The sequence below is a fragment of the Capricornis sumatraensis genome, chromosome 3 (assembly GCF_032405125.1).
Source record: "Capricornis sumatraensis isolate serow.1 chromosome 3, serow.2, whole genome shotgun sequence".
NCBI lineage: Eukaryota > Metazoa > Chordata > Mammalia > Artiodactyla > Bovidae > Capricornis > Capricornis sumatraensis.
Window position 1 is genome coordinate 6,985,513 of NC_091071.1, and position 22,705 is coordinate 7,008,217.

A 22,705-nucleotide genomic window follows, 5' to 3' on the forward strand; every position below is an offset into this window, starting at 1 on the left:
CCTGGAGGAGGGGGCACTAAAGATAAGTCTCTGAAGGATGCATAGGAGTTCTCCAGGCAGCAACTCAGAGATTGCCCTGCCTGCCTGAGCAGAGGCTATCCTGCCTGGCCGGGCTGCTCTCTCCCCAGGATCCACTCCACTCTCACCTCTTCTCTTTCAGAATGCATGAACTGTACCCGGCTCAGCGACATGAGCGAGCGGCTGACCACGCTGGAGGCCAAGGTCAGATGGTCTGGGGATCCTGGGCCTAGGGAGTTGGAGAGGGAGGAGCTGGCGTCAGCCCCAGGGAGCCCAGCAGGCCTGAGCACCCTGGTCCCCGGGGCTGGATGCTATTTGGGGCCTCAGTGGCTCTGAGTAATTTTCTCTAGGCTGGGCCAGCCTCCTGGGGTGGGAGAGAGGCGTGGGATGAGTAAGAAACCTGAGGGTCCCAGGCAGCAGGCTGGTCTGGGTGTGGGCCTCGATGGCTGGGAGACCGGAAGCCCAGATGCTGACCCCTCGGTGAAAAGAGGAGGGAAGTCGCGGTCCCCCCAGGGCTGTTGGCCCAGACTCGGGCTCCCCCTTCCTGGTCTTGCTCGGGGCTGGGCTCAGGAGCTGATGGAGGAGGAGCCGCCTGGCACCTTCGAACTTTCTCCCCGTCTACATCAGGGGACAGAGGGGTGGAGCAGCTCACCCCAGAGGCAGAGGGGCTCAGTAAAGCCTGGCCATTTATCTGGGAGTGGCCCCAGGCAGCAGCAGGGAGGAGGACAGGACTCAGAGAAGGGGAAGATGTGTGAGGTGCAGGTGTGTCAGGGAAGCTGCCCTGTGGGGACACCTGGGGCTCTGTCCCACCTGGCGCCTGGGAGACAGTGCAGAGCCCACCTCAGAGCCGGCCTGGCGCTCGCTGGGACGTGCTTCTGCGCCGCACTCCCCGTCACCACGTGCCCTACGGACAAGCCCCACCTCCTTCACCTGGAAAGCAGGCACAGAGCAATTGGCTGGAAGGTCTGGGTCTGGTGGAGGCAAGCTTAGGGCTGAGGCTGCTGTACTTCCAACCTCCAAGGAGCCTCTGGGGGCAGCGGGACTGCCGGGGGCTCCTGGCCCAGGGCAGAGCCAGTACCGGGAGGCTGGACTGACCCGAGCGGAGGCAGCACTCTCTCAAGGGCAGACTACAACATCTGGCGCTGGGCGCTGCCTGGGAGGGCGCTGTGAGCATGGCCGGCTGGCAGGGAGGCCGGAGTGAGGACAGAGCGCCGAGGTGGGCTGCGAGACCCCCACCGCGAGAACACGGAGCAGACCCAGAGGCTGGACCCCAGCCCAGGGGAGCCTGACAGGCAGGCCCTCCCTGTAAGTACACACAGAGAGACACATACATGAACACATGTATAAACACACATGAAATCACAGAGACACACATACTTACATACAGATGCACACAGACACTCGCCGCCCTGGCCAACGCTATTATCACCCTTCGGCCGGGCCGCCTGCCTTGGAAGCCTGACTGTGGGGACACCAGCCCGGCGCGATGGGGGCTGTGGTGACAGGCAGCTGGAGGCAGGCACGTGTGGGACCACCCCCCACCTGTGGGACCACCCCCCACCAGCTGGGTGACTCACCGAACCCCACTTCCTCCTCCTCTGTGGAGTGAGCTGAGGTGCCAGCCTCACAGGACCGCTCGGGGCCTCAGGTGACACAGTAGGGGAACCCGTGCTGGACAGGTGTGAGGCTCTGTTATCACTTATGCCTTGTCGCTGTGACATCTTCCTGATGGAGGTACAGGTACATGGGAGAAGCCCCATGGCAGAAGCGTGAATGGCCTCCCTTGTCCTGGCAGGCAGGAGGGTCCCCCCAGCAGCCCAGGTGCCTGGGCACAGGCCGGGGTGGAGACCCGTGTGCTCCCTGGGTCACGGCTCTGCGGGGTGGGGGCAGAAGGCTTCAGGGAGCAGATGCTGCCACATGAGCCAAGCTGGGGCTGGGGCAGCCCTGGCAGGGATGAGAGATGCTGGGGAAGATGCTAGAAGGAACTCGTGGCACCCGAGACTCTAGAAAAGGCGGGCTCCTCAGGCTCACTGGCCTGACGGACATTTTCCAGGCACCTGAAACCTCCACGTGGTTTGGCAGAGCGTTGGCTGACGGCCTGGCCTGGCCCCGGCCCAGCACCTCGGGGTGTTACAAGTCATAGCTCTGAGGCAGGACCAGCACCATGCCAGCTGTCCCCCGCCCCCCTGGCCCTCACCCGTGCCCTCCCACCATGAGCAACTCCTCCCTTGATGCCCCCACCCTGCGCCGCCCGCTGCCTGGGGATGCCACACCCCAGCCTGGCTAGAGCAGCAGGCTGGAGGTGAGCTTACTCTCTGGCCCTGAGAGTGAGGGTCGTGACTCCTCCGCAGACCTCAGGGGGTCTCCTCTGCAGACTCTGTGGGGGTCAGGCTGTCTCAGTAATAACCCAGTGACAACAGGGCCCTTCTCAGCTCTGGGCCTCAGCCTGCTGCCCTATAAGGTGGAAACGGAAGGGGTCACTTCCCAGCCCCTCCCTGGCTCATACACAGAGATGACCTCAGATGGCTTTTGGGTGGGGAGATAGACGAGGTAGCTTGAGACAGGTGTCCAGAGAGGTGGCAGCTGCAGGGTCCCTTCTTGATTTCCAGATGGTGATGGGAGACTCCTGTCTCAGCCCCTGTGTCCTCTTTGGGTCACCTTCCAGCTGCCCACCTGCCTGCTTTGTGCCCAAGTGTCCCCTGGAGAAGTAGGGCCCCTGGGAGCTTCACCCGCCCCATCAGAGGGCCCTGAGGGGCAGCAGCCTGGAGAGGGCGGGGGACATGGGCCAGGCTAGCAGCCAGGCCAGCCCTGCAGCCTCAGGGGTGGGTGAGGTCAGGGGAGCCCACAGGGGTCAGAAAGAGCATGGAGCTGGGGTCGGGGGCTGGGGTCAGGTGGGTGAAGGCAGAAGCGGGCAGGCAGATCCCCGACGGGGAGTTAGAACCTGGGCAGCTAGCAGTAAGTCCAAGGCCTGGAAACTTTGACTTCTGCTCCCTCAAGACCCTGTTTTGACATATCAAGAGGGATACATTCAGTGGCAAGCAATGTGAGCCCAGCCATTGGCAGCTTATTTCTTAGCATTTATTGTTAGTTCAATTGGAAGTCCAGACTTAGTGGTCTTGGGATTGGCTTGGTGACTCAAGAAACCAGACTCCCTCCACAGCCTTCCTCTCCACCTTCTTAGTGAATTGGCTTTTGTCCTCTTGTCAGTCAGTGCTAAAGGATTAGTCACTCAGTCGTGTCCAACTCTTTGCGACCCCAAGAACTGTAGCCTGCCAGGCTCCTCTGTCCATGGAATTCTCCAGGCAAGAATACTGGAGTAGGTTGCCATGTCCTTCTCCAGGGGATCTTCCTGACCCAGGGATTGAACCCTGGTCTCCTGCACTGCAGACAGACTTTACTGTCTGAGCCACCAGAGTGCCTCATGGTCAGTGCCTCATGGTTACAAAGTGGCTGCTGCAGCTCAAAGCCTCACATCCTTATACATTGTTCAAAGGCAGGAAGTAGAGGGTGAAGCAAAGTATCTCAGGAAATTCACTAAGTCTCATTGGCCAACACTAGGCTATATGCCCACCTCCTAGGTACAAGGGAGCTGGGAAAATGAGTAATTGGCCAGTGATGATTCCTTCTCTGGGGCATACTCACTGGCTCACAGTAAGGGTTCTAGAGCCAAGGAAGAGAAAGTGGCTGGAGGCCAGGCAACCGCAAATGACTGCTCCATTTTCACTCCCTGCAGCGCCTGAGTTGCCTAAGGATCCGAACCTGGGATCTGATCTAGATTCCTCCCACCCCCTTCCTGGGATAGGCTAAAGTGGCTGTTGGGGGATCGTGGGGTAGAAAGCCAGCAGAAAAAAAGTTTCCTGCCTTCCTCCCTCCCCTCCTCCTCAGTTTACATTCTGACTCCAAGGACCAGACCGAGTGGGAGGGAGCCCGAGGGGATTTCCCTGGGTGACGACTGGTGTCTGGTGCAGGAGGGTGGTGTCCTGGCCAATCAGCCAGGCCACAGTGATGTCATCAGAGCCCCTGAGATGGAAGGCTGGCTGGAGTCTGGTTTTCTCAGCTGAGTCCCCATGCCGCCCACTGCTGCCTGCCCCGGTGAGCTCAGCCCAGCAGAGACGGCTCAGTTTCTCCAGGAGGTTCGCCATGCCCAGACCATGAGGGCTTGAACTCCGGAGTGGGCTGCTTCTAACTTGACGGTGCCTGTGGCTCCTCTGCCTGGATCCACAGGCTCTCTGGGCCTTGGTGTCTGTGAGGGAGGTGCCCCAGGAAGGAGTGAGCTTGGTCTTTTTTGCAGGGGCGAGGTTGCAGGCAGAGGGTCCCTTCGGGGGGCCCGGGAACCCTACCACGAAAGGAGCCCAGGAGCCCAGTCTGGGTGCCCCCCACCCTGATCCCTCCAAGTCACACTCCCCTTGCTCCTGGCTCCTTCCTGTTGCATTTGTTCACCTGGAGGAGTCCTCCCCAACGCACCAAGATGCTGTTTCCAACTCGTCCCCCCGACTGGTGACCTTCACCCCCAAACCTGGCCTCTTCTGTGCCGCTGTTTGAATGGTGGCGATCCTACCATCCCCTGAGCCAGGCTCGAGACAGGGCCACCCCTGTCTTCACGTCCTGCCCCCAAGTCCTGGCCACCAGGTCCTGACAGTTCCCACCCCCAGCCCCTCGCGCATGGCCCCAGGGCCCCCATCCCCCACACTGACAGCCAAGTCTCCTTGGCCTGTCCCCCCAGCTCCACCCCTTGGCCACAGCCGGTCAGCTTCCCAGTGGACGTCCCCTCAGGGGCTGGGGCAGGAATTGCAACCCTCCCCTCCACGAGGAGGTTCCACCCCGAAGCCGCTGTGTGGCCTGAGCCCACCGCTCCACTTCTCAGGGCCTCCGTGAAGCTCCACCGAGGCCAGGGCTGCAGCCCAGCTGTGGAGAGGTGGACGAGGCACCACACGGGGCCCTGGCCCCACCGCCGACTGGCTGGGTGACCTTGGGCAAGTCCCTTGCGGTCTCTGAGCCTCTTTCTACCTCGCCTCTGGCATGGCTGCAGTGACCCTTCCTGTGTCATGAGCGCTTGTAAGGACCAGGAGGGGGAGGGGCTGAGAGACAGGGGCCCTGGGGGTTGCCGGAGCCTCATGGGGCCCGAGCCCACCCGCCCAATACAGATGGGGGCCTGAGATCTGGGGTGCCACTTTGCTCCCAAGGGTCTTGGGGAACTTTGTCACCCAGGCCCCGGGGACGCTGCCGAGCTGGTGGGAGGAGATGCTCAGAAAGACCCTTTCTGTGCACCCAGGAAACCACAGCCCAGCCCAGGCGTGGGCGCTGTGAAGGCAGCCACTTGTTCCCGTGACTCCCCCCCGCACACCACCCCAGCATCAGCAGGAGTAACTGGGTGCCCACGTGCTGTGCCCCTGATCTTCTGTGGCCCTGCAGGGTCAGTGCTATCACCCCCATTTTGCTGATGGGAAAACTGAGGCCCACAAAGGTCACGATGCTTGCATATCATGGCTATCTAGTGGGAGAGCCGGAATTCGAACCAGCCTGGCTGGTGGCAGGGCCTGAGCCTCCTCCCCATCACATGGTACTTCATGTGTGCAGGGGTCTGGGGACCGAGAGCGAGGAGGGCACCCCTGCCCAGGTGGTCCTGACACCCAAAGGCAGGGCCGGTGCTGTTGCTCCAGAGTGACTGTACAGGGGCTGGGGGGACACCCCTTCTCCCCGGAGGGTCAGACAGACTCAGGGAGGAGGGGACAGCTCTCCGGAGTCTCAGAATCTTCCAGGGGCTGGGGGCAGGGACAGAGCTGGTGGAGGGCGCTGCTGGAGCCCCGGCTTGGAGGGGTGGGGAGGTCTTGGCCTCAGCGGCTTGGCGCCTTCAGGGCGGCTGGAGCGAGCCGGTGGAGGAGACGCAGGGGAGGCCAGTGGCGGCCGAGGTGGTCACCTGTGAACGCACTGTGTGGCGTCTCTGGTGGTTTTTGCTGGGGGAGCTCGGCCGGGTTTACCTTGCATGAGGTCCTCACCCACCGCCGTTGCGGGGGGCTGCAGGAGGGGACGCGGGCAGGTGGAGGGGAGGGGCAGCGGGCTCTAGGCAGGCGGGCTAGCGAGGACCACAGACAGGCCGAAGGCCCCTGGGAGAGGCCCGGGGGCCCATCGGGTCCTCCTGGAATTAAGGTGCCCCAGGACTCTGGTGATTGGGGTGGGTGCAGGTAGGGTTGGGTGGGATATAAACCGGGGCTGGAGCTTGGACGCCTTCAGGCAGCAGCATCTGCAGAATTAGACGCCAGCGATTCCACTCCCAGCGGCCCCCAGACAGGCTCGGAGCGCTTTCATCTCTCGGCGGCTCTGAGTCTGAGAATCTAGCTGGATGTGGGGCTCGGGTTTCTAAGGCGGGGGGGCGGGGAGTGGGGGGAGACATGAGACACTGGACTTCTTCCTTCCTGTCTGGCAGATCGGGACGGGAAACCAGGCTCCATCTGATATGGCGGGGGAACCCCAGTGCCCCCCTTTTCTGGGGTGGGTGGGTCCGCGTGGGTTAGCACCTGCCCGCCGGCCCTGTGCAGATCCCGGTGTGCGGCGCCCCCTGCTGGCATCTTTGGGAACAGCCGGACCTCCTGGCTCCCTGTGCCGTGCGCTAAGTGGCTTGGGTCCTGTGCAGCTTTTTGTGACCCCATGGACTGGAGCCCACCAGGTTTCTGTGTCCATGGGATTCTTCAGGAAAGAATACTGGAGTGGGTTGATATTTCTTCCTCCAGGGAATCTTCCCACTCCAGAGATCGAACTCACCTCTCCTGCATTGGCAGGCAGATTCTTTACCACTGTGCCACCTGGAAGCCCCAAGTACAGTTTTGATAAGTGAAAGTGCTAGTCACTCAGTCATGTCTGACTCTTTGCGACCCCGTGGGCTGTAGCCCGCCAGGCTCCTCTGTCCGTGGGATCCTCCAGGCAAGAGTACTGGAGAGTTGGTTGTCATGCCCTCCTCTAGGGGATCCTCCCCACACAGGGATCGAACACAGTTCTCCGGTGGCTCCTGCATCACAGGCAGATTCCTTACAGCTTGAGCCACAAGGGAAGCCCAAGAGTACTGGAGTGGGTAGCCTGTCCCTTCTCCAGGGGATCTTCCTGACCCAGGAATCGAGCTGTGGTCTGCACTGCAGGCGGATTCTCTACCAGCTGAGCTTCCAGGGAAGCCCTCCTGGGTCCCAGGTGCCGTGAATTAGGAAGCGTCTCCCTACTGAGGCTCTGTCCGTTTGGGTTTTAACCCCTGCTTTCCTGTGGGGGAGAAGATGGGCTGCTTTCCAGGCGGACCTTGAGTGACCGTAGCCATCTTTGTTTCCCTGGAGCTCCTGCTAAACTCAGGCCCTGAGCTGGGCCCGCTTATTCTTTCTTTCTCCTCTTTTTTTTTCTTTTCTCCTCTTCTTTCCTTCTCTTTCCTTTTCTTTCTTTCCCTCTGTCCATCTCTCCCTGCTCGCACCCAGCCAGCCAGCCACAAACATTCCCTGACCGCACTGTTTGTGCCCTGAGCCAGACAGTGTGGGGGACAAGCCTGCCCAGTCCCTCTCTAGGGAAGAACCAGTGAAGTGGGAGTGACCGTGGTCATTATTCAGACAAGCACAGTCTAATCCCAGTGACGGCAACTCCAGGAGCAAAGTATGGTGGCTCTGAACGTGTCCGCAGGGGCCCTGCCTGAGCCGGAGGGTCGGAGGGCTTTCTGAGGTGGGGGCGGGAGAACATCCCAGTAGGGGGTTGGTGGTCCCACTAGCAGCGGGCGGTGCTGGTCCCCTGGCGCTCAGGTCCCTGCTCACCCGTGTCCCGGGCCTGACCTTCTGCCCTTCTCTGGCCCAGGTTCTCCTTCTGGAAGCAGCGGAGCGGCCCTCAGGCCCAGACAATGACCTGCCGACGTCCCAGAACACCCCACCGCCCTGGAATGAGGGTCTCCTCCCTGACGCCATCCCGCTTGCCCACCCCGGGCCCCAGAAACGGCCCACAGGCCCGGCCGGTGAGTGAGGCCTGCAGGGGGCAAGGAGTTGGCTGGGGGGAAGGCCTCCCAGGGTCTCCACCAGTAGGTCATACACACCCAAAGGGCATTTTAGAAAACTGAGCTAATGTTTAAAACCTGGGGGGGTTCACATAAAAGTCAGGATTTCTCATTTCTCTTAGAAAAATGGAAGAGCTGGCCATTGGGGTTGGCAGTCCCTTACAGAAACGATTGGCTGGGACTTCCCTGGTGTTTTGAGTGCAAGGGATGAGGTTCAGTCCCTAAGATCCCACATGCCTTGTGATGTGGCCAAAAAAATAATGGAAAAAAAAAGGAACCGTTGGCTGCAGCTAAGTCACGGCTGCCCCCACAGATCTCATTCAAACTCTGCAGCCTGCCACAGTCCTCAGCACTCCCTACTGTCTCGCAGTCCAGCTACTATCTGCACTGGCTGCCCTGCTGCCGCTTAGCATCTACACGGAGGCCCCCAGCCCAGCTCATCCTTGACTGGCTCAATTTTACAGCAGCCCCTGCCTGCACACCGCCAGCGGTGGGGGCTTACTGCCTCCCCCAGCCTTCTGGGGGACCCCCTCTGAATTCTCTGGCCAGAGTTGGAGGACACCCACTGGCCTATTGCTCTCACTCTTCCCACCACATTGTGAAGTCTCTCTGCAGTCTCTCTCCACTGGACTGAGCTCTGCTCTCTGGGACTGCAGAACAGTAATAGTAACTCTAATACCATAGTCAGGATTGTTGAATGCCTGCTGCACGCCGGGCACTGTGCTGGGACTTTACCCTGAGTGGCGGTGTAGCCGCCACTGTCCATGTGGCTGAACTCCAGGGTTTAAGGCTGAGGTCTCATCTGACTGGTCAGGATCTGTGCTGTGCCAGTTATTCAGGATTTTTATATCACTCTAGTCTGTACAGATATCATGGCTAATCATTCCAGTGAGCTCATAAAGCTCAGGTCACAGGAGAACTGAGGCTCAGAGAAGTGACCCCTGGGGTCACCCAGCAATCCAGTGCCGTTTTGACTCAATAATTCACAGCCCCACCAGAGCTCTTTGCAGGGGACGCCCTTCCTCCTGCTGTCCCCCAGTTGAGCCCGCAGTTTCTTAGCAATCCCGCCCAGACCCAACTCTGACCCCTCCGCTGCCTGCAGACCCCCAGCAATGGGAGAACTGACCGCCAGTGGCCAGTCCCAAGGCCAGGGAAGCAGCAGATACTCTGCAGGCTTCTGAAGGGCCTGGAGGCTGTGTGGAGGGTGAGCTCGGGCTGCTATGGGAGGAGGGGACATCTTACTTGCCCTGGGTCCGCCTCTCTAGCCACTCTCCCCAAAGTCTCACTCCCAGAAGGCCTGTCTTCTTCAAATCCTTCTTCTGGGACTGAAGAGGGAGCAGAGGTCAGGGGGAAGTAAGGGGGTTTCTCCTCTTCTGAAGGACCCAGGCCTCAGTGCCCCCTGGAGGGGAGGGAGGAAGCTGGGAGGGGCTTCTGTTCTCCCAAGGCAACTTTCTTCCTATAGGGGGCATGTAGTTCCCAATATGGCCACCAGGTGGAGCACAAACCCTACAAATGGTTACACCTGGGTGCATCCTGGAATCCCAGAGACCAAGTGGGAATCTCTGGAAACTGGCAGCCCCAGGGGGGTCCCCAAAGAGCCCTCCATCTATTCAGGAAGCATTTTTTGAGCACCCCCCCCCCAGGCCTAGGCCTTCCCTAGGGAGAAGGGGCTGTCTGCAGACCACACAGTGGGCCTCTTGTCTCTCCATCTACTCTTGCCCACCCTTGGGACCTGGAGATCCCCAGGGGTCAGGCGACCTCTCCAGGACTTCCTGGGGTCTCTCAGGAGGCCTTATTGGGACGATCTTTGCCTGAATCCCAGTCCCCGAGCCTGAGCAAAGAGACAGCTGGACGTGGAGAGAGGGTTCTGACTCATTTACAGCCTGGTGCTGCTACCTTGCAGTAAGTGGCCACATCTTTTTGAGCCTCAGTTTACCCCACCTGTCAAATGGGAACACAAGTAGCTCTTGAGATCATAGAAGTGAACAGGAGCAAAACTGGTTTGTATACTGTGATGCATGATGTGGTCCCTTTGCCCATGGCAGGTGAGGGGGCAGATCTGACCAGACAGCAATGTCATCTAGCCTGGAGCCAATGGAGGCAGCTCAGCCCACAATGTTCTCAGGCCTCATTTCATTCTATCCACAGGGCCCCCTGGACAGACGGGACCACCAGGGCCTGCGGGTCCCCCAGGCTCCAAAGGTGACCGGGGTCAGGCAGGAGAAAAGGGCCCAGCAGGGCCTCCTGGTAAGGACACCCACCCACACACATACCCTGATGTGACTTCGTCCAGTGGGGGAAGGGGGTTGGGGTTTCTCCCCTGTCCGAGCAGGTGAGGCATCCCAGACAGCCTCTTTCTTGGTGGGGCTGATGACTGCCATCTAGCAGGGCTCCAGGTTGCCTCCCTCCCACCGCCACCTCCCAGGGCAGCGTCCTTCCAAGCACTTTGGGGCCTGGTCTCACCCGGGACTATGGGAAGAGAAGGCTCCAGCTGCGGGGGTGGGGCTGCTGAGGGCTGGAGGTTGTGCTCCGCCATGTAAACAATGCCAAGAGGTCACGCGGCTGCTCCTGGACCCTGTCAGGGTCAGGTACGGGGCTGGGCCAGGCTGGCAACCACCCTCGCTGCCCCTACCCCAGGGCTGAGGTCATCTGGCCACAGCGCCCGCTGACTTCACTGACCTGACCTGACCTCCCTGACCTCCCTGACCTCTCGCCTGGCTGCCCCGAGTCCCCTCTGTACTGGCTGCGGAGGGGAAGTCATTTCATTACATCCCAGGAGAGCCCTCCAGGGAGGCTCTGGGACTAGGGGCCACCACCTTGCCCTCTCGGGTCTGTTTCTCATCTCTGTAATGTCAGTCACGAGGCCCGGCCCTCCTGTGACTCCTCTTTTCCCCCCACAGGCCTCTTGGGGCCGCCAGGGCCCCGTGGGCTTCCTGGAGAGATGGGGCGCCCTGGACCCCCCGGCCCCCCTGGCCCAGCAGGCAGCCCGGGGCTCCCTCCAAACGGCCCCCAAGGCGTCCTCTACTCCCTGCAGCCACCGACGGACAAGGACAGTGAGTGTCACGCTTGAGGGCTGGGTGGGAAGGAGGGCCAAAATTTGGAGGGTCCACTGCCCCAAAAGAACCCTGTGAAGCAGACTGTCCGTGAGTAGGGCCTCGGCTTGGCCAGGCGGGGGGACAGGGTACCCTAGGTGGGGAGTGGTCCCCCCCAACCCCAGGTTGGCCCCAGGGGCCTGTCCCTGCCTCTGTGCTCAGCTCCTGCCCCTGGGGTCGGACCCCCTGATGTCCTGAACAGGCGCTGATGGATGGAGCACCTGCCACGTGTGGGACTGTATGTTTTAACCTCCGGGATACAGCAGTGAGCAGGTCTCCTGCCTGCAGGGGCCACAGTCTAGCACAAGAGGGCGCCCTTGAGCACACACAGAACCCGCCGCCGGAGCATGGGGGAAGGGCAGGTCCAGGGAGGGCACCCCAGAGATGGGGCGGGGGTGGGGCCTGCGGCCCATGGAGGGCGTGGCTTTGTTTAAGGGCCCTGGGAAACGAGAAAGGTTTTGAGAAAGGTTTTAAGAAGCGGGTGATGAGATTGACTTGGGATTCTGAGTGGGTGGCACTCCGGGCACCGTGGGGGCACAGGGGCCTCTTGGTCAGCCGTCAGAGAAACCCGAGCCCTCTCCCGCTCCGCGTCCCCCGCCCCCCTCCGCCCTGTCCGCCCCGCTCCCCGGGCAGCGCCGCAGTTAGACCTACGTCTGAATCACAGGGGCCCGCTGCGAGCCTCCGGTTCCCCATCCCTAGAACAAGAGTGGTAATACATCCTGACGGAGTTGCTCTGGGTTGCCCAGCCCCCAGCCACGAGGGAAGGACTCATTCCCAAGGGGATCGGGGTGCCTTGTCGGTCCTCCGCGTGTGCAGGGGCCAGAGCAAAGAAGTCACTGGCAATCTAAACGTCTCACTCTCGTGGTGGGCTCAGTGGTGCCCCTTGGTGGAGGAGGATGGGTGATGCTTGGGTGTCTAAGGGTTCAACCGCCCGGCATCCCTGGGCCACTGAAAGCTCAGCCGGCCCAGCCTGGGCGTGATGCCCCACATCTGCCGCTGCCCGCCTTGAGTGCTCAGAGCCCCCCTCAGACAGGACCCTCCTTCCCCAGGCCTGGGGTCCCCAAGAGAGGGCAGACTGCCTGGAGGGTGCAGATGTGAACGTTTAGGAAGGGGGGCGGGGGTTGGTTTCCCGGTGGAGGCACCTGGTTAGCCAGCACTGAGCAGCTGTAGCAGGCCCACCGGCCAGGAGGCCTATGGAAGGGCTGCCCAGGCTTCTGTGATGGGGGTAGGTGGGGAAAGGCAGAGGCAGCCACCCCCAGCCCGGATGTCTCCAAGCCTGGATGTCTGCTTCTGGGTCTGAGGTCACATGGGGCTCACCCTGGAGGGGCCCAGGCCACAAGACAGACCCCACCCGGCCCCGGGGTCCTGCAGCTCAGACAAGTGGTCAGGGAGGACTTCCTGGAGGAGGCCCCACAAGAGTGAGCTAGTCAGGTGTGTCAGGATGGGCATGTGGAGGGGAGCCTGGAACAGAGTCCGGACTGGAGAGTAGGGAGGTGAGCAAGGCGGGGCGGGAGTCTCAGGACCTGGAATTTTCAGGAAGAGGTTTGTACTTTAAACAGAGCCCACAGAGTTTCCCCCACGCTCTGATTTGGTCTCTGTGTTAATGGCTTGACAGTAAAGAATCTACCTGCAATGCAGGAGACCCGGGTTCAATCCCTGAGTTGGGAAGATCGCCTGGAGAAGGAAATGGCAACCCATTCCAATACTCTTGCCTGGAGAATCCCATGGACAGAGGAGCCTGGCGGGCCCCAGTCTATGGGGTCACAAAGAGTCGGACACGGCTGAGTGACTACACACGAGGGAACTCCTCTGAGCCGAGGGAGCAGTAGCTGCGTGAGGCCCAGCAGGGTCTGGGCTGCTCTTCCAGGCTCTGGGGGACTCAGCTCTAGCCCCCCAGCCCTGCCGGCCCTGTCCCGTGGGTCACAGGCCACTCTGCCCTTCCCGCAGGTGGAGACGTGCAGCTGGCCTCCGCGGCCGTGGACACAGTGTTGGCAGGCGTCCCAGGGCCCCGGGGTCCCCCTGGCCCCCCAGGTGAGTGCAGAGGGCAGCAGCAGCAGCTGGTCTCCACTGGTAACCATTCCTGGGCTTCACCTGGGCTGGCGGTCTTGAGGGGGCCAGTTGGGGGCTCACGGCCTTGGCAGGGCATTGGGTCTGCCCCAGCCAGCAGTGGCTTGAGTGGGGGCCCTGCTGCTCGTCAGTGGCAGCTCCCCTGGAACTGGGCACAGTGTTTCTGGGTGGCCTGACAGCCACATGAAGCAGCCCCGGGGCGCCCTCGAGTGAGCTAGAGCAGGGTCTCTGGGTGCCAGAGGCCTAGGTCCAGGAGGCGTGCACCGGTGATGGCGGGTGGGGAGACCGAGGGAGCTGCTGGGGCAGGTGCCTGGGAGAGACAGGAGGCCCTGGGCCTTCAGGCAGAAAGCAGCGTCCTGGGAGAGGGGATGGGACCCACTGGGGGAGGGGGGGTGTGTGGGCGGGGAGCCAGAGCCCAGATGTGTGGCCGTCTCCTCTGACAGGTTCTACCCCTGAATGCATGAGCAACAGAGGTCCTGGGCACTCACGGGGGTGGGGGCGCCCTTGATTCGGCTCCAGGCCGGGCACTCATTCCTGTCGTTCAGTGTCTCACGCAGTCAGGAAATACCCACTGAGAACCTCCTACAAGCTGGCCCGTGTTCTGGGTTCCTGGGATCCTCAGATAAACAAAAGATTTCTGTCCTCACGGTACTTACATTCTAGTGGAGAAAGTGGGCGGTCCCCTCAGTGCATCCCGTAGAGTCCCAGAAAGCAGGGCTGGGATCACGGCTGGGCCGGGGTGGCCCCATGTAAAAGGCAGCATTGAGGAGGGCACTGGGAGGGTGTTTGCCTTTTAGCTAGACCGCGTCCAGGCCGTCACCCCACCCAGGGGTCACTTTCCTGTAGGTCCTCCCTAGGCATGCCAGGGGGCACTCTGGTACAGGCTAGCAGCCCAGGGGGCACAGAGACCTCACTCTTCCAAATATTCGGGGCATTTAGTCACGAACACCACACCCTGCACTGCACCCATCGGTCCTAGCCTGATCCTCTGGGGGCTCCCTGGCTCAGAGGAGAGGCTGGCATTCAAACCAGTAGTGGCCAGAAGCAGCGGCTGGTCACTGTCAGGGATTTGCCTAAAGAAGAGGCAGGGGTAGGTGCCTGGAAGGCTTCCTGGAAGAGGTGACGCTCAGCCTGAGACTAGTGGGAGTTTGCTGGGATGTGGAGGGGATGGGGACACTCCAGGAGGAAGGGACAGCCACCACAAAGGCATGGACCCAGAGGGACTTTCCAGGAGGGTGTTTGACCAATGAAGGTGGAAGAGGCTGGGCTGAGAGAGACCTGTCTGAAAAGCCACTTGGTGGGGGCTGCTGTGTGGATGGGTGACCACCACTCTGGATGATGGGCAGCAGTTGTAGTAACCCAGGCAAGGACGGCCTCAGGGAGGTGAGGTCTGAGGTCCCGAGGCGGGGCAGGCTCGAGGGAGATTTGCCGGAGGACTGACCGGCTGGGGAGGGGCTGCAGGGCGCCCCCACCCCCACCCCCACCCCGTGGATGAAGCTGTGGGAATAGGATCAGGTTGTGGTGTAGGGGTTGCAGGCAGGGAGAGGGGCTTGCAGTGGGCTCTCCGCTCTGGGGGTGGGCAGGGGGCCGGGGAACCCATGCCCCCTCCCTCACCATTTATTCACCTCCCCTTTCTGCGCTGCCCAAGGAGACAGACCCAGGGCGGGGCCCGGGATGGGAGGGCCCCTCTCCAGAGCTGATGAGGGGGCAGGGGGCGTCTCTGGCTCCAGGTGACCATCTGTGACTCTGCCGGCAGGGCCCCCTGGACCACACGGCCCCCCTGGACCCCCGGGTGCGCCTGGATCCCAGGTAAGGTCTCGCCCATCTCTGGCGAGGGTGAGGGCACTGTCTCCCCAGGAAGAGAGGAACCGGGCTTCTTACCAGCACAGTTGCTCAGGAAGGAACCAGCCCACCTGACTGATTCCCACCTGGGTCCAGGTGGGCCCCAGGGGAAGGCAGGCATGGGATCATGGTTTTCTTAGCAACAACAGCCCTTTGCTGACCACCCTACCTGAGCTCCAGAGAAGTTAGCATCATTCCCATTTCATAGATGAGCTAACCTGAGGCCATGCGTGGAGCTGGGCCAGGATCACAGCCAAGGCCAATCGTTGTGAGAATTGCCTGTGGTGGGGGGGCACTCTGAAGCCTGATGGTGCACCCCCAACCCCCAGCTTGCTTTGCCTCCTCAGCTGTGTGACCTTGGACAGAAAGACAGCCTCTCTGGGCTCCGGCTCCTTGGCTGCTAAGAAGGGGCCTCCCCGGTGGGTTGTTACAGGGAGTGAAAGAGAAATAAAGTGCCAGGGGGGAGTACTTTGTGCTGCAGGGCCCCAGAGGTCTGTGGGGGACGTCACACAGAGGAGGGGGGGACTTTGGGGGGGACCTCGTTTGGGGGTGTCTGCACAGAGCTTCCTGCAGCTCATCCAGACCAAGGGCTTCAGGTTCCTTGGGGGGCGGGGGTGACTGAGAAGCGGGGCTCCCACTGCAAGGCTAGACAGCTCACCCCTGACGAAAGGGCAGGAGCGGGTGTGAGGCTGACAGAGGCTCTCGTGAGAAGGGCTGGGGGCAGCAAGACCCCCTCCAGAGGCCCAAGCCCACAGCGACAGGCAAGGTCAGAGAGGATGGTGTGCCCGATCCTTCCCCCACCTACCTGCTCGTGCCAACTCCTTTCAGGGTCCCCATCATGTTATCCCAGCAGTGGAGCACGTGGAGGCTCAGAGAGGTTCTGTCATTTGCCAGAGTCACCCAGCAGGGGAGCAGAGCGGGGGCCCGGCAGGGCCGGGGTCACTCCAGGTCCCACTCTGGCTTTCTCAGGGTCCCTGCCCTCTGCTAGCAGGTAGTTGACGGGAGAGGCAGATGTGATAGAGAGTAACTGGGGCGGGACCTGCAGCGACAGGAGGGGGGTGGCCGGAGCGGGGTGACAGACAGAAGAAGGTGAGGCTTCGACTGAGACCCGAGGAACCGGAAAGGAGCAGTCACGCAAAGATGCCAAGAGCGTTGCAGGTAAAGGGAAGTGTAAGTGCAAAGGTTCTGGGGCCAGGAAACGCCAGGCAGGTCCTGAGCGAAGGCACGTGTCGGGGGAGGTGAGGTGGGAGGGAAGTGGGCAGGGGGGTACCTGCAGAGCTGGTGCATAGACCTGGGTCACAGTGAAAGGGGGGCTTATCGAGTGTCAGGGAGGGAGCGTCTGGGACCCCATTTTCGTCTTTCCAGGGCCCCTCTGGCTGTGGCTTGAGGAGTGGAAGGCGGGGGCGGGGGAGTGGAGCAGGGAGACCCGGGAGGAGGCTGGGGCAGCGCAGAGGAAACAGACGTATCTAGAAAGTGGAGCTGACAGGTCTGGCTGATGGAATAAATCCAGTGAGGGCGGGAGGCGGAAGGTTAACTGCGAGGTGCTTACAGGAGCAGCTGCGGACCGCAGAGCCATTTCATGGAAAAGAGAGACCGCAGGGTGGGGGCCGCACGGCTGGGCCGGCGGGAGACCAGGAGTTCCACTCTGGAGAGGCTGAGTGGGGGTGCCTCCTGGCCAGCCAGGTCGGGGTGCTGGAGGATGGCTCAGTGCGCAGGTCTGGGGCTCCAGGGAGCCTTCTGACTGGGCCTCAGTGCTGATGGGGAGCCCACGCGGGGACCCTCGCCTTCACCACCAGTAGGAGTAGCGTTGGTGGCTCAGTTGTGTCTGATTCTTTGCGACTCCATGGACTGCAGTCTGCCCAGCTCCTCCAGGCTCCTCTGTCCCTGGGATTTCCCAGGCAAGGATTCTGGAGTGGGTTGCCATTCCCTTCTCCAAGGGATCTTCCTGACCCAGGGATCGAACCCAGGTCTCCTGCATTGGCAGGTGGATTCTTTACCATCTGAGCCACCAGGGAAGCCTGAGATCCCCGCTGCTGTCGCTCATTCGCAGAGGCCCTTTCCGAGTGCTGGGGGGATGTGTGCGTGGCCATCCGGTCCCTTTCTCCAAGGGCCTCCCTGGTGGCTAAGGCTGTGAAGAACCTGCCTGCCAGTGCAGGAGACACAGGAGACTTGAGATGGATCCCTGGAGAAGGCGATGGCAACCCCGTCTAGTGTTCTTGCCTGGAGAATCCCATGGACAGGGGAGCCTGGGGGGCTCTCTCGCAGAGAGTCGGGCATGACTGAGCACGCACGCACACACGTGCCTTCTCCAAGTGATGACCATACTTGGCATTGGCCCATTTCACAGACGAGAAGATGGAGGACTCGGTGGAGGCCCACGGTCATCCACTGGCCGGTGGCGGGGGCTCCAGGAGCAGACGGGCCCCGCTGGGGCTCCCCTCATTTCCTCTCCCGCCCACCTTCCTCCTGTCCTGGTTTTCAGTTGTCTGGGGCCCAGTCCAGGGGGAGGGCATGCAGAGGGCTAAGGGGTTGTGAGGGGCAAAGCCTAACTTGCTTTGTGTGATTTTCTGCAGGGCCTGGCTGGAGAGCGGGGCGCCACGGGGCCGTCTGTAAGTGTGGGGGGGCCACCCCCAGGGTGATGGGCTCGAGTGCAGGCGCAGGGTACCAACTGGGTGGGTGTCTGCCCCAGGCAGCCTGGCTGAGCTCAGGCCCCCAGCCTCCCCGGGCATGGCCAGATCCAGCCCAGCCAGGATGGAGCAGAGGGAGAAAATTGGGCAACCTGGGTGCAGTGCTAGCTGCCCAAGTTGGGAAGGGGTGACTTTGGGAGGTGGGACACCCCCCGGGCATATGAAGTAAGGACTGAAATAGCCTCCTATTGAAGGGCTCGGATGAGAGTCCTGAGGTTCTTCTGGGGAGCCCAGGCCCCTGGGTTAATGTGCTGTGTGACCTGTAGAGTCCCTTGCTTTCTCTAAACTTCCCAGGAATAGATATAGACAGCTGACCACTCAATTCCCATCTTAAAAATAAGAATTCACAAGACTCAGCCCCTAACTCTAGGGCTAAGGAAGTGGGCACATGCCCAAGTCTTATGTCAGAGGCATGAGGCTGGGGGAGAAGGTGAGTGCTTTGCTGAGCGTCTTCTATGTGGAGGCCCTCTTCATCCATAGTGGGTTTAAGCTTCACAGTGCCCCCACGCGACGGTGCTTTGTTTTCCCTCTTTGCCAGAACTGGCAGCTGAGGCCCAGAGAGGTTAACCAACTTGCCCAAGGTCATACAGCTAGACCAAAGTAGAGCCAAGATTTAAACCCAGGAGTGTTAGCCTCCAAAGGCAGGCCTTCCCCAAGCTTGTTATTGAGAGTGATTTATTTAATGCTCGTAATAGCTCTGTGAGGCAGGCACTGTTATTATCCCCATTTTGGAGACGGAAAAACTAAGGCACAGAGAGGTAAAGTCACATAAGAGTAACTGGCCTCCTAGGTGTTATTGTGAGGCTGATATTACTGGGCCCGTTTTATTTATTTAAATTTAAATTTTTTACATTTTATTTATTTATTTTGGCTGCTCTGGGTCTTTGCTGCAATGCATAGGTTCTCTAATTGCAGTGCGCCTGTGAGATCTTAGTTCCTTGACCAAGAACTGAACCCACGTCCCCCTGCACTGGAAGGTGGATTCTCAACCAATGGACCAACCAGGGAAGTCCCTGGCCCCAATTTTAGAGTCAGGGAAACAGAGGGGAAGGGCAGGGCACTTGATCCCTGAAAGGGCCAGAACCTGAATTCTTGACTCCTCCCTCCCTAGAAATAGAATTAAGCCCCTAAAGTCAAGCCCATGCTGGCCTGTGCAGAGGTCCCGGGTAGAGAAGCTGGGCACCCATCACTGACTGCATGACTTTCTTCCCAGGGGGAACCTGGCGGGAAGGGGGAAGAGGAGGAGAAAGCCGCCGCTGAGGTAACTGTGCCCCTGGGTCCGTGCTTCCCTCCTGCTCCCTGGCTGTGTCCTTGCAGGACAGTCCAGTAGGGCTGGACCAACAGCTCTTCCTGAGCGGGGCATCAGCCACAGGACGTGTGGGGGCCCACCCAGCGGGGGAGGCAGTGGAGTGAATAGTGACTGCAGCCCGGAGTAAAGTCCGCTGCAGTTGGGGAGCACAGATGGGATGACTGGCCCAGGGCCTGAGGGTGGGGGTGACCCCGCTGGAGAGGGTGGAGGAACCACGGACCTGCTGATGAGACCCTCTGAAGGAGGCCTCAGGCTGTGGGGTCTCTCTCCAGGGACAGGACCCTCCCATGACAGTGCCTGGCACACGGACGTGCCCAAGGTCGCAGTGCTGGTGGACTGAAGGGTGTATGGGCAGGTGGAGAGCTGGCTGGCGGCTGTGGGAGAGGATGGATGGGAGAGGAAGGTTGGGAGCACACAGCGGCCAGAGCAAGGCAGGGCAGGGTGGGGGCATGGATGGAGCGCGAGCGTGGCTGTAGGGACCATACCTTCTGGGAAGCAGAGGGGAGGCTGGCTTCCCAGGATGGCTGGGAAGGGTGGCTGGCTTCCCATCCTTCTCAGGATGATGAGAAGGGAGCGAGGCCGGTGGGGCAAGCTGAGAATGAGTCACCTGGTGCGACAGGGCTCGGCCAGACGTCCAGCAGAGCAGGCATGCAGCACCCCCTGAGTGAGCTTGGGGAGATGCTAAGCCGGGATTGGGGGTGTCTGGAGAGATGGGCAGTGGGCAGTGGAGGTGGGCAGCTGTGTGAGGCAGGCTGGGCTGGAGGGGGTGAAGCTGGGATCAGAGGACCTTCCAGAGGGCCTTACGGGATCAGAGAAGGGGGAAGAGGCTGGAACCATGGCGCCATGGTGGGCACAAGAGGCAGTGGGAGGAGTGAATGCTGGGGTCACTTGTGATGGAAGGCCGGGAGGGTACCCACGACGTCCCCCGGCCCAGTTTCATCAGCGTGCCTCCTGTGGCCGCTGCTGCTCACTGGGGACACCCCCATCCCAGACACTCCGCAGAGCCCAGCTTCTCACGGTCTTTGATGGGAAGAGCGCTCTTGTGTAACTCAGGAGCACGCTCTCCGGTTTTCTTCGGCTTTAAGCTCAATTAATCCGAGTGTCATGACAGAGCTGTCATGCTCCACCAGCCAGAAAGGTTCCTGTTTGCTGCTGACGCCAGGGCGGGGCTTTGCCTCTCTACCATCACTTTTTTTTTTTTCAAAGTGACCTTGTCATCTTGTCTCCTCCATGAATCAGCCTATTCACGTGTCCTGACACACGAGGCCCTTCGCCGTGTGTAGGCCGGGCCCCGGGAACGCAGAGGCGCCATCTTTGTGCCCTCCCACGGGCCTTCCGGAAGCCTGGGCTCTGCCCTCGGGTGGGTGGGACCGGGAAGGAGACCAGCAAAGCACCTCCCCAGCATGGGCCCGTATGCTCTGCCCACAGCAGGATACTTTCTGGAAAGAAGGGCGCACAGGGAGGCAGCTGGCGGCCACGGGAGCAGGCGAGCTCAGGCTGGAGGCAGACAGGCCTGTGTGAAGCCCCGGGCTTGGCCATTTCCGGCTTGTCTGCCTCCAGGCTGTGGGGCCGCAGGACTCTGGTCATCCCATCAGGGCTTCAAGTTCCATGTCTGTGAACTGGAGTTCGAACCCCAGCCCTGGTGCTGGGGTGTCTCTCATCTGTGGTGGCCGTTGTGTTGACGATGGTGACAAGAGGGAAGTGGAGGGCTAGGACAGGACTCTGGAGCAGGGCGGCCCTGACCCCACGGCTTCCTCCACCCCAGGGCGAGGGGGTGCAGCAGCTGCGGGAGGCCCTGAAGATTTTGGCCGAGAGAGTGCTCATCCTGGAACACATGATTGGGATCCACGGTGAGCAGTGACCCGGGCCGCCGAGTCCAGCATCTCCCTCCGCCCCGCCTCCCCTGCCGCCCTTGCCGTGCTGCCTCTGGTCCCCTCTCTCCCTGCCCTGATGGCCCCGCACTTGGCTGCCAGTCTGCCCCTGTCCCGCCCCTGCTCAAGAACCTTACGTGGCTCCCTGCTGCCCGAGACTGACATACAGCTCCAAAGTCCCTCCCGTAGCACAGCCTGGTGTCCGGTGACTCAGCCGTCATCCAGGCGCCCCGGGCCCCTCCCACCTCCACACCTCTGCTCAGACTGGTCCCTCCGCCTCCTGCACACCAGCTCCAGCCTCAGGGCCTGCTCTAGGATCTCTTCCTCTGGGAAGCCGCCCTCCTATCTTCTCCCTGTGCTCCGCTGAGCCTTCTGTTCCCTTATGGGGTGGGGTGTCTTTATCTCTGGCACCTCTGCAGTGCCTGGAACCTGGCCCTGGTCAGCATTGTTTGAAGAATGAATGAATGAGTAAATAGTGAATAAGTAGATGAGTGAGTGGGAGACTGAATGAATGGATGAGTGAATGCGTGAATGAATGGATGAATGGAGGAATGAATGGATGAATGGGTGAATGAATGAGTGAATGAATGGAGGAATGAATGGGTGAATGAATGGAGGAATGAATGGATGAATGGGTGAATGAATGAGTGAATGGATGAATGAATGGGTGAATGAATGAGTGAATGAATGGAGGAATGAATGGGTGAATGAATGGATGAATGGGTGAATGAATGAGTGAATGAATGGAGGAATGAATGGGTGAATGAATGGAGGAATGAATGGATGAATGGGTGAATGAATGAGTGAATGGAGGAATGAATGGGTGAATGAATGAGTGAATGGAGGAATGAATGGGTGAATGAATGAGTGAATAGATGAATGAATGGGTGAATGAATGAGTGAATGAATGGATGAATGGAGGAATGAATGGATGAATGAATGAGTGAATGGGTGAATGAATGAGTGAATGAATGGAGGAATGAATGGGTGAATGAATGAGTGAATGGGTGAATGAATGAGTGAATGGGTGAATGAATGAGTGAATGGATGAGCGAATGGATGAATGAATGAGTGAATGAATGGGTGAATGAATGGATGAATGAGTGAATGGATGAATAAATGAGTGAGGCAATGAATGCATGAGGACTAGATGCTGGCAGCTGCTTTGTGCCCTCTCACTGGGTGGCAGGACTGGAAGTGAAGGGGCTTCGCGGGCTCCGGAGGCCCTGCATGAGCCCACCCTCCTGCTTTCCTTCCAGATCCCCAAGCCACCCCTGAGGGGGGCTCTGGCCAGGACGCCGCCCTGAGAGCCAACCTCAAGATGAAGCGCGGAGGCCCCCCACCCGATGGCTCCCTGGCCGCCCTGCTCGGGCCTGACCCTGGGCAGAGGAGCGCTGGCCGGGCCAGTGGCGGGAAGTAAGAAGCCAGCTCTCCCAGAGGAGCCCCGGCTCCACCAGAGACCCCGCCCTGAGGCTGATGCTGCTGTCGGCACTGAGGACGCCCCGAGTGGGACTGGGCTCCAGGCCTGGGTGCCCGTCAGGGACACTGGCTCCCGGGGGCCTTGGGGACATATGGCAACGCCAGAGGCAGGGGCCAGAGGGGCCCAGCGCCCCCGGCCGAGCCCTGCCCTGGTCCCTGCCCTCCCCACCCCCACTCCCTGCTGGAGACGGGGTCTGGTGGCTGGGCAGGGTGCAGGAATCGTCATAATACTCGTCATTTACTGGGTCCCTGAGCCGTCTGGGCCCATCTGAGGAACTTCCCTACATTGTCTCATTTAACCCTTAGGAGGTAGGCTTGTTCCCCCCACT

General features: G+C 60.6%; 1 protein-coding gene across 1 annotated transcript in view; it reads left to right on the top strand.

Annotated features, from left to right (window-relative positions):
• The window catches only part of COL26A1 (collagen type XXVI alpha 1 chain), a 164,896-nt gene extending 142,438 nt beyond the window's left edge, over positions 1–22,458 (top strand). Inside the window, exons 4-13 of the mRNA XM_068969241.1 lie at positions 161–222; positions 7,837–7,990; positions 10,178–10,276; positions 10,930–11,082; positions 13,069–13,152; positions 14,945–14,997; positions 17,604–17,639; positions 18,931–18,978; positions 20,792–20,876; positions 22,157–22,458. Coding sequence (XP_068825342.1) covers positions 161–222; positions 7,837–7,990; positions 10,178–10,276; positions 10,930–11,082; positions 13,069–13,152; positions 14,945–14,997; positions 17,604–17,639; positions 18,931–18,978; positions 20,792–20,876; positions 22,157–22,317 — 935 coding nt within the window. The 3' untranslated portion in view covers positions 22,318–22,458. The remainder of the gene's footprint in view (positions 1–160; positions 223–7,836; positions 7,991–10,177; positions 10,277–10,929; positions 11,083–13,068; positions 13,153–14,944; positions 14,998–17,603; positions 17,640–18,930; positions 18,979–20,791; positions 20,877–22,156) is intronic.
• Positions 22,459–22,705: the final 247 nt, after the last annotated feature.